The sequence below is a fragment of the Megalobrama amblycephala genome, linkage group LG4, assembly GCF_018812025.1.
Source record: "Megalobrama amblycephala isolate DHTTF-2021 linkage group LG4, ASM1881202v1, whole genome shotgun sequence".
NCBI classification, from domain to species: domain Eukaryota; kingdom Metazoa; phylum Chordata; class Actinopteri; order Cypriniformes; family Xenocyprididae; genus Megalobrama; species Megalobrama amblycephala.
Window position 1 is genome coordinate 24,375,126 of NC_063047.1, and position 11,695 is coordinate 24,386,820.

Sequence of the window (11,695 nt, forward strand, 5' to 3'; positions counted from 1 at the left end):
AGAAACTTCTTGCAAAAACATTTAAAAATCTTACCTAACCCCAAATTTTGAATATTATTTAATTTTTTATCCTTATTTATATTATATTCTGTAAATGTATGTATTATTATATAACAAATTTATAAAGCACCAATTAAAATCGGTGGAAGTGAGCCTCTGCTTCATGTATTCATGGGACGAAAATGAAGTAAAACTTATGACAGGAGACTCTTTTTGCACGCAAACTTTTTACTTTCTGATCTTTTCCGAATGCATTTAATAATGGAACAGGTTAGACCTAGATACATTCAAATTTGAGTGATTTAAATTTTTGATAATTGGCTCATTCTGTGACATTCTGGTTGGCTGAATCCCTCTGGCCTTAAAATAATTTTCAGTAGTTTCATAATCAAAGCATGTTCATGGATGTATGGCTGAAAATGCTAGTGACAAATCAATTAACAGTTCTCATGAACATGGAATCTAGCAGGCAACTGTCTCTGACAGTGTGGCCGCTATCAGTCCGTGGCAGCCTTAGGGACTAATGGGCTTACCATGTAGAACTCAAACACTGAGAGGTCATGAGCTTTCAGAGCATGTCCACTCAACGTCATCTGCATAATTCAACACAAAGTGCTGCTATGAGAATATCCAACATTTACAAATTTAATTAGTAATGTTTGCATAGTTGTAGTAGGCAGAGTCTGTGCTGCACTGGCATACAGCCACAGGTGAGTGGCTGCATATAAATGTGACTTTGCTTAAACACATTTTGCAAGACTGGAAGTTTTCTGTAAAAATTGTGGAAAATCTGGGCAAATACAACAACTAGTTTATATTTAGTATTTGAGGAGGAGGAGGATTAGAAGATCGTTTCTTTCAAAAATATGTATAAATTAAGTTATAAAGAAAAAAAAACACACACATGGTTAACGCATCTTATGAGGTCTGAACATTAAAAGCAACAAAATGACTGATTTTAAAGCCTGACTGTTACAGCCTGAAGGCAATTGCTCACATCAGTCCACCTACTCAAAGAACACCGAAACTGGAGCACAACATTCTGTGGCGTCAAAGCACTGAACTGTTTCGTCACAACGCTATCCTGAGTTCACCTACCACTCAATAAAATAAATAAACTCTGTAAAAAAGAAACATCCCTTTTACAAATAAGTTTTACAGATCTTTATTGGGAAGGGTTTAAACAATGTTATTGAAATTTCACGCTTTTTTAATGAACCATAAATAATTATTAAAATCACCTGTGGAAAAGTCCTTAAGGCACTAACGGTTTTACAGGCGGCAAACAATTAAGCTCACAGTTCCAATAACTTAGGACACTAAAGTGACCTTTCTACTGACTCTGAAAAACACCATAAGATGGCCAGGGTCCCTGAACAACAGTGTGAACATGCCATAGACCTGCTGCAGGGAGGCATAAAGACTGCAGATGTGAACAGAGCAATAAACTGCAATGTCCGTAAAGACTCCTAAGACAGTGTTATAGGGAGACTGGAAAGACAGTGCCAAACCATGTGTAACCATATGTCCCCCTGACAAATCTTTTGCCGTCCATGAAGATGAGATGCACTGTAGGACTGCCACACCACATACTGACTGCTACTTTTGATATTGATATTATTAGGCACATATTAATGCCTTATTCTGCATGACCTTATTCTACATTCTTAATCCTACCCAATACCTAAACTTAACAACTACCTTACTAACTATTAATAAGCTGTAAATTAGGAGTTTTTTGAGGGAAAAGTCAGTTAATAGTTTATATGTGTTCCCTATACTAAAGTGTTACCAACATTTTTGAATATTCATTTATCAACTTATTGAACAATTGTTTTTTAAACATAAAATGAGAGAAAATATGTTTTTTGCCAATGTCATAAAAAATGTATGATACTTTGTTTTGTTTTTTTTCTTAAACACATTTTTACTGAAAAATAAGACAAAAATATAGATTTTGAAAAAAGATTTTTGCAGTGTTTCCGAAGGACTGAAATGAAGAACACACTCTGGCTGAAAATCTTTACTCTAAAAAAATGATCAAATGGAGCTGACTGAAGGGTGAAGAGACCAACCTGATCCATTTGGGACACCACCTCAGCTAGCAGGGAGTGCAGGGTGGAGAGCTCACGGCCCAGGTCAATATACCCCTCGAATCCTGCAGTGTTTGAGATGGTCTCAGGGTTGGAGATCTCCAGCAGGAAGCGCTGCATGTTGGTCCACTCCTGCTCTAAGAACTGATTCATGAAGGACATGTACTCCTCCTTATTACCAAACCTGACAGAAAGCGAGAACAAGAATGAGTCGTTGATGCATTTAATAACTCAGTTAACCATGCTAATGACTCTATAATCATAATTATATTATCTATTAACTTAATTTCATTCATGAATAATATTTTGTTCAGAACAACATGAAAATCTATCAAACTGAGCTTATTTCTCAGCTCCGTCATGAAACCTTAAATCACTCTCCCTACCCAAGCACACACACACTCACAACGGAGTAAATGAAATCCTTACTTAGTGAAGTTTGCAAGGTTCTGTGTAACCTTGGCGATAAGAGTGAGTGTTCGTGCAGTGCGGTCGTCTGGATACTCCTGCGTCAAGTTGAAGAGAGAAGGCGACATGATGGCCGGACACAGAAAACGCAAAAACAATGAGGCGCTGATAAGACGCTCGCTGATATCCGGCCGCCCTCGGTTACCACATTCCTGTCTCCACGATGCAAACACTTCTTTAAGCTCCCTTGGAAACACACTGTTGAGGAGTGGAGAGTTGAACACTGAATTTAGACAGAAACAAATTAACCTGACAACACTATAAACAGTTACTCTTACTGGTAAGTAGTTCCACAAACTATCTATTATCCTTTTGCAAACAACTCCTGAGGGAAAAACCTTTGTATTAAACTATTATTCTTTATATGTTGAAATACAGAGTATTAGATCTCAGTGACTGAACCTGTACTTAAGTTAAGTTATAAAAAATAAAATTGTTGCATCAACACTAAAAGTGTTGTACTGAGTATCACTCTTGTTATTTGTATAAAGCAAAATAACTGTATTATACTACATGTATCACTCTGATCACCATAATCAAAGGTCATCTGTGGATTTTACTGTATTTTATTGGTACCTTAATAATCATTATCATCATAAACATTATTATCATTGTTATTATTTGCTTAATTCTCATGCTTCCTTTTACCAAGATGATACTTAACAAAAAACATAAATGAGATAAAGCAATGTCTGAACAATAAAATCCATGACTGGTTCACATCAACAGCCAGTTCTGAAGGGCACATTGTAGTTACCGGTAAGACTCAATGATCTTGCAGAAGGCCAGCTCACAGCACATCCTGAGGTTGCTCTGATGTTCAGGTAGATCACTAGATGAACATTTGGATGGGTCCACCTCACAGTTCTCATCAGACTCATACAGAGCCTTTATAAACTCCCCTACAGTGGATGAAAGAGAAAATACATTTAAGTCAAAGGCATTTTTAAATAAATGCTGTGTAACATCTACTTGTTTGAACATACAGTAAATAGCATTTTTCAAAAAATCAATAAAGAATGCTGTCATACATTGATTTTGATTTTTTTGATTTTGACATGATTCTGTATTTGGCACAAGAACGCTTGCAATTCTAAATGTCAGCAAGGGAAAGTGCCGTATAAACCCCCATCATCTTTCATACAAACAAACAGTCTCACAATTATTAGCAGGAATGAACATCAGCTTATTGCCATTCTAATCCCTTTCCGCTATGAAGCAACTAGTGAAAGTTCTCAAGTTATCTGGCTCAGAACTAATGAGAGAACCCATCCAGGGAATATACAACAAACTTTTTGTCAATCCAAACAAACAGCACAGCCAGATCCCACTCCACAGAGACTCAGAGCAGGTACCGGTCGATTTTTCCTCCTCTGTTCCGTTGCGCATGAAAGCATCAGGGAAAAATCAAACTAGTGTAGCATAAACCATGTGGACGTCCAACTGATCCAGAATAGAAGTGGACTCCTCGTTCCTCATCTTCCCTTTAGAAACTAACCAGACGATCAGTGACCACCTTATAACACTGCTTCAGATCCTGAGAACCATGATGCACTGTATATACACTGCCCTCCAAAAGTTTGGAAATGCCCTAGAAAAGTGGGGTTTTGGACAATATTGACATGAATCTTTTTTAATTTGTGATAATGTTGCACTGATAAGGGACAACACAAACTACGAAAACATATTTTATTACATAAACAGTTTATACATAGAAAAAACTTAAATTTTTGATTCATCAAAATATTCACCATTAACAGCTATCTGACCTAAACTGGGTTCTAATTGGTTCACTGTATTCTAAACTTAATTGGCAATCAATTGTTGAAGCTATTAAGGTGTGCTGACCCAAAAATCTTTTACAAACCTGGGCAAAGTTTAAACCAGTAACCAGGTGTCACAGCTGGCAAAGGGGCACGTCTGACTTTGACATGTATACAGTGGGTACGGAAAGTATTCAGACCCCCTTAAATTTTTCACTCTTTGTTATATTGCAGCAATATGCTAAAATCATTTAAGTTCATTTTTTTCCTCATTAATGTACACACAGCACCCCATATTGACAGAAAAACACAGAATTGTTGACATTTTTGCAGATTTATTAAAAAAGAAAAACTGAAATATCACATGGTACTAAGTATTCAGACCCTTTGCTGTGACACTCATATATTTAACTCAAGTGCTGTCCATTTCTTCTGATCACCTTCATTTGAGTCCAGCTGTGTTTGATTATACTGATTGGACTTGATTAGGAAAGCCACACACCTGTCTATATAAGACCTTACAGCTCACAGTGCATGTCAGAGCAAATGAGAATCATGAGGTCAAAGGAACTGCCTGAAGAGCTCAGAGACAGAATTGTGGCAAGGCACAGATCTGGCCAAGGTTACAAAAAAATTTCTGCCGATGAAAATTATTATTGCTGGTCTTCAATGATAATGTCAAGTTACTTTAATATATTTGCACCAAAAAATGATAAGGATTTATGCTGATATCATCCAAAACCACACTTTGCCAGGGGTGTTTCCAAACCTTTTGGAGGGCAGTGTATATTTTAGCATTTATCTGAAACAGAAATATGTTGACATTTTATGTCTTTACTGTCACTTTTGATCAATTTAATGCATCCTTGCTGAATTAGAGTATTAATTTCTTTTATAAAATAAAACAATTACTGACCCCAAACTTCTGAAAAGTAGTGTATAACTTGCAATGGGAACACAGATGAGAAGCTGAGTATTATTGTTGGCGATGGACATACAGTAGTGGTTCCAGCATGTGGCTACAGCTGACTTCCCAGTATTGTCACACTATAATCTCACTACAAAGCAGTACAAAACTGTCAGAGAGTTCAGTTCGGTAAACCCCATATTGACTGGAAAGGTCAGAGGAAAACCCAGAGAACTCTTTCAAGGCCACAAATTTGACACTAATCGCTCAAATGTCCAGTCTAATCAAATAACCAGTCAGATAAAATCCCATCATCAATATCTGCTGCAACCCAAGAGTCCTTCAATGGTAAAGCAAAAATAAAGCACATCTTGAAAATGAACTGATTTACCATTATATGTAATACAATATGAGCATCTTGTGCAATCTGAGCTTATATAAATGGCTTTTTAGTAATTGTCAATAAACAGATTTAATGACAGAAATGTAATACCACAAATCCCTTAAGGATGCTGGATTATAGTATAACTTAGAGGGTTTGTGTACATATGTGGATGTGTGTTTGTGTGAATGTGTTCTAGATGTCTGCAGTAATATATTTAATTAATAAATTTAGTTCACCAAAGTACTCATGTGTTTGGAAATGACAATGAACATTCAAGAAAACACCTAACTTGACTTATTTTTACAGTATTTCTCATTTTACAATAACAACAACACAAAAAAGGACCGTTTTCTTGTGACCTGATTTGAAAATGAGATCTGTTTTTAAATTAGAACAATTCTACCTGTCTCTCGAGAACTAGAGTAGATGAAATGACCAAAAGATCCATCCCTTGTGCGTATGTGCTGTTTATATAACCATGTGGTGTAATCTTCTCTCTTAGCTGTCCTTCTCTTGCTCTGATGTCTGAGGGACTTAGTCAGTCTTTAGGAGTGAACCGTTTAATAATTCAGCAGTACTTCACAAGTCACATTTATCTAAGAAAAACAACTATACATTATTCAGCTCCACCAAATGGCTTCTTAATGCAAATCCAAAGAGAGATTCACTCTCTTTGGCGTGTTCACTCACATTCACACGTACACTTATTAGATCCCCAAAGTCGATATTTATACACGTGCGAAATTTGTAGAGTTTATTTTTGTTTTGCAGATAAATTGCTAGACCAGACATTTACACATTTTATTCCTAAAATAAGGAGGTATTAATAAACACAGGCCTTATTATACACAAAGTGAGCCAACAGCAAAGCAGGCCAGATATGTGTGTGTGCATGTTTGTGCATGTTTTCACGGCTATTTCATCTTATCTAAAAGGAATATGGGGAACTTAGCACAAAGTACACTTTGGAAATGTTTCTAGTGTTTGTGCTGGACAGAAAGTTTGCACTGATAAAATTTCCCCTAGTTCAAGTCTGGCAGACTGAACACCAGTATTATATACTGTATAGAATTTTATATAATTACTTAATGTATTTATTTTGGTGGTCACTTTATAACTTGGAGGTGGTCATAACAAATGGTACAGATACAATGTCCGAAAATAACACACACACACACACACACACACAAACAAACTCTTACCCAGTGCGTCTTGCAGATATTTCTGTCCGACCAGTTTGAGGTACTCCTCGATAGCTTTAGTGCCCAGTGTGTTCTCTCTGAAGATCAGGTGCTCGTTCTCCCCGCATCGATCCACTTCTGACATCATCAGATCTGTCAGGAAGTCCTATACAAAAACACACGATCCCAAAAAAAAACATGTTGATGTGTGAAAAAATGTACTAATAGTATAAAAAAAGAATAAGAGAGCAGAGTAGATGGAGAGATTGCACGGACGGTCTGTAATCAAAGTGGTTGTGCTACTGCTGTCTGTCAGGACATGAAAGAAAAGAAAAAGATAAGGAAAGGGAGATGGTAGAGCTGAAGTGAAAGCTGCTCCGATCAAAGCTATCTGGCAGGAAGCCTATCAAAACCAGCAAATGGGAGTTAGACAGAAAAATCAGTCTACTCGCTGTTGACGTGTGGCACACACACACAGCTCAGAGCTCAGCAGCCTAAAAAGATTCAGTGTGTGTCTCAGCCTCTATTTACAGTGGTGAGTCATGTTTGGCTCCATGTAGACTATGCTTGAGAGACTTTTGTCTGTGAAAAAAAAACTAATATCATCATATAATTCTCATTATAGAACATATCTCTTCATAATTCATGTAACAAAACTCTCTTCTCTTTCTCACAAAATGTATCCCACTCTAATCTTTCTTTTAGCCACTCTCCTCAAATCATATTCCACTCAGTAGAGCTACTGTATAACACTTTTGTGTTGTTATGGCCAACACAGCCTAACTGCTAAGGAAAGACACATACATCAATGTCCCATGCCCAAAACAAAGCAAGAAATTAACTCCTCAATTAAAATTTCATTTAGGGTCTGTGTGTGCATGATTCAACAAGGACATTTCGGTTTAAAAATTATTGTATATAATACAATACATATTTTGTATCCCAACACGTCGTGTTATAATCTGTGTATTTTTTTAAATAAAGGTTAACAGTGACCCTGCAAAAATAAAGTGTCAAAAAGGGCACAAAATTAAATGTCATTTGGGAAAAAAATAAAATAGACGTGACATGGGGGTCTTACTTTCATTATCGCTTCCTCTCTCAACCAAGGATATTCATTCAGTCGTGTGGTTGAAATGATGACAAGAACAGAGGTCTGTATGGGAATTAAAGACCAAGACTGACACTTAAATGAGACCCTGTAACCTGACCTGGCACCTACTGTCAAACTTTAACACCAGACTAGAACCTGAAGTTATTCATTCTTATTATTTTCTTCTTTATAGATCCAGATGCATGGATAAATTCATATATTATCGCAACAGCCAACCCTGCACTCAACTTTAATTGTAAATGAGTTACATTAAAAGTAAATGTTTGGGGTCAGATTATTTATTTATTTTTATTTTTAAAAGAAATTAATACATTTATTTAGCAAGAAAGCATTAAATTGATCAAAAATGACAGTAAAGACGTTTATAATGTTACAAAAGATTTCAAATAAATGCTGTTCTTTTGAACTTTCTATTTATCAAAGAATTCTGAAAAAAAAAAAAAATAAATAAAAAATAAAAAAAAAAATGTTTCCACAAAAATATTAAGCAGCACAACTGTTGATAATAATAAGAAATACTCCCTGAGCATCAAATCAGCATATTAGAATGATTTCTGAAGGATCATGTGACACTGAAGACTGGAGTAATGATGCTGAAAATTCAGTTTTGCCATCACAGGAATAAATTAAACATATTAAAATAGAAAACAGTCATTTTATAATACTAATATTTCACAATACTACTGTTTTTACTTTTGATCAAATAAATGCAGCCAACGTGAGCATAAAAGACATAAAAAAATCATACTGACCACAAACCCTTGAACGTGTCGTGTAGGTTATGTATTTTTATTAAGATTACAGAACAGTTTGTCAAGTCTTGAGCTCAGTTTGAGTAGCTCAGCTCCATTCATGGTAAATATAGACAAATATTTGGCCACCAATGTTTAGAATTTCAGCACTAAGTATTATTTTAAGAAATTACTGGATAGAGAGAATGTTTCATATCAGAGGAATCCAAAAAATGTATTGACTCTAGATAATAGGGTATTATGTAAGTCAAAACAAAAGCATTTGTTTGGGATACAGGAGAAAGGGAGTGTGGGTAGAGTGGATGTACGGTGACCTCAGAGCTTAAAAATCCTTCATGAGCGCTGATGGGGGGAACGGTCACCATGGTAACTGGACTGTCCGGACTATTTCCAGGTGTTCCATTATCGTGGGAACCCTCCCATCATGTTTCGGATTCCAACCTACGACTGTCCACATCTTCCACTGTCCACATTTTACAATTATAAGCTTATCTAAGAAAAGTTTTTTAGAACTCTGTGCAGCAGCATGTATTATTATACACCTCATATTGAGCCATCAAAACAGAAAATGTGAGAAAGAGAAAGGAAGGATGCTGTGATTGACAGCTAAATAATGCCATTGTCACAAGAACATAAATAAATATTCATTTTTAATAAAAACAATGCAAAATGCTTGTTCATGGCGGGTAAGAAATATTTATGAATGGCAAATTTTAACCACTAGCTGGTGTTGCCAGAAAAGCTGGACACTGCATACAAACAATCCTCAGTATTCAAGCTTTTTTTTTTTTCACATTTTTTTCCCCTCACACAATTCGTTAATAATATACAAAGTTCTATCATGAAACTCTAGATGGCGCAGGCTAACAGGTCCTTTAACTCAACCTGCTCGTAATCACATCGTTATCTGTAGGGCACAGCTGACTGGTTTCTGCTGTATCAGTAGCCAATGAGCTTGCGTGCTCAACCTTCAAAATACTGATATATAACGCGCTTTCAGAAACCCTCCACCTTCCCCAGCTCCACCTGTATAGATCTGCTACGGGTAATTCATGTTCGCTATATTGTACAGCAGCAGCGTGTCTTACTTGCTCACAGCAGCGTGTCGTGTATGTATTGACAGTAGCAAGTCCCGTATTTACTAAAAGCAGCAGCAGCATAGCAGATCTATTCCGCCAAGATCAAACATATCAACATTGCCATACCCATTACCATCCCAAACACTCTGAGTTTTGTCATGACAGCAATACATTTATTAAATGTATAATAACTGCCAAGTTATAAAAGGTATGATCAGCAGAGCCAGGTGAAAAACCTCAAGACAATTAAGACTAGAGCGACACAGATGGAGATCTCATGAGCCTTGAGACTCTCCGCTCACACGCACACACAGTAGTGGGCACTATGAAGAAAAGGCCAAGAAAATTGTCCATTACTGTCAGAGTTAATCAGCTAGACTATAGCTCACTCTTAATCAGAACGAGACGAGAGAGAATCACAGGAAACGTTAGAGACAAGAGAAAGCTAGGAGAAGACATTAAGCACAGCGAGACATAAATTTAAATCTAAAATGGAAAGGAAAGCAGAAAAAATAAAAAATAAAACAGGTGCGTAAAAATAGGTGCTGCACAGGAAAGCAAAGCCATTGCACAGGGGAACAGAAGAAAAACGAAAGATACGTTGCACACAGGAAAAAATGATAAAGAGAGGATGGAGGGATTAAAAAAAAGAGATAAAAATCCCTTAGGTCTCTCTGCATTCCCTGGAAGCAAAAACTCATAAAGAAGGAACCATCTGACCGAGACAGCAGTTTGTGAGCTCTGCTGAGAGAGAGAAAGAGAGAGAGAGAGAGAGAGATTTTGCCTACATTGTCTTGACCAAATGCACCCACAAGGGTAGTAAAACCTGAAATCACCTACACTGTGGGAGGCGGCCAATGGTCCCCAATGGAAAGCGGCTTAATAAACATATTAAATAATGTCTTAATGAAAATGTAAAAATGCAGAAGAGTTTGTGTTCAAGGTTCATGTTCAAGGTTAGTAAATATCATTAGCTCTTAGTAAAGAATTAGGTGGTAAATAAATAAATAATTTACTCTTTCAACAGCACCACAGTACTGAGCAATGACTATATTAATATTGAACTAAAAGAATGTGTTCAATAGCTTTTCCATTTTAGCATAAACTACTGAACCGTTGGTATTATGACTACCCCACCTCAGTACAGGAGTAAAACATAAGTAAACATTCCTGCTAAAACAAAAATGTGTGTGAGCATTTTAAAGTCCATTCTTTGTGCATGACATCTATGAACGTCTGTGTGTGTTTGTGTTAGGCAGGACAGCTGAATGCGACTTGCTATCAAAGGCCTTTGAATAGAACTAAAGGTCACTAAGACTACAACACACAAACACACACAGCCTCATTAATCTAAAGACATAAAATGATGACTCACTCAGTTGCGTAAAGATATTCTGGAGGAGAGAGAGGCTATATAAGCAGAGGGGAGAGAGAAACAGAGATTGTTGCAAAAGACCTAAAGAATTCTTATACCTTTTGACCAATTAGTTTTTCCATGTCTTTTTCATTAATGCATAAGAACTTAAAGGAAATAAAATGCTATTTAAAGTCAATTAAAGGGATAGTCCACCCAAAAATAAAAAATTCTGTCACCCTTTGTTCATCTTATTTTACATTCCACAGAAGAAAGTCATACAAGTTTGGACGACACAAGGGAGAGTAAATGATAACAGAATATTTATTTTTAGGTGCACTATCCCTTTAAATACAGAACAAAACTTTGTTCACAGAAATTTCTAGAAATGTAATGATAATGGGATTCCGACTGATAAGCTAATGATTAATGTAATAATAATTAATTAATTAAAGGTGCCGAAGAACATGTTTTCAAAATATGTAATATAAGTCTTAAGTGTCCCCTGAACGTGTCTGTGAAGTTTCAGCTCGAAATACCCCATAGCTTTGTTTTTTTTTAATAAATTTTTTTAACTGCCTATCATTATAAATGTGCCT

The 11,695-nt window shown here is 36.2% G+C and overlaps 1 protein-coding gene across 10 annotated transcripts in view; it reads right to left on the bottom strand.

Moving 5' to 3' along the window:
• The window catches only part of dab2ipb (DAB2 interacting protein b), a 179,479-nt gene that overhangs the window by 13,365 nt on the left and 154,419 nt on the right, over positions 1-11,695 (bottom strand). For all 10 annotated transcript variants that reach the window (XM_048188492.1, XM_048188493.1, XM_048188491.1 and 7 more), the window contains 4 exons: positions 6,819-6,963; positions 3,319-3,463; positions 2,523-2,759; positions 2,076-2,277 (listed from right to left, as the gene is read on the bottom strand). In XM_048188492.1, coding sequence (XP_048044449.1) covers positions 2,076-2,277; positions 2,523-2,759; positions 3,319-3,463; positions 6,819-6,963 — 729 coding nt within the window. The remainder of the gene's footprint in view (positions 1-2,075; positions 2,278-2,522; positions 2,760-3,318; positions 3,464-6,818; positions 6,964-11,695) is intronic.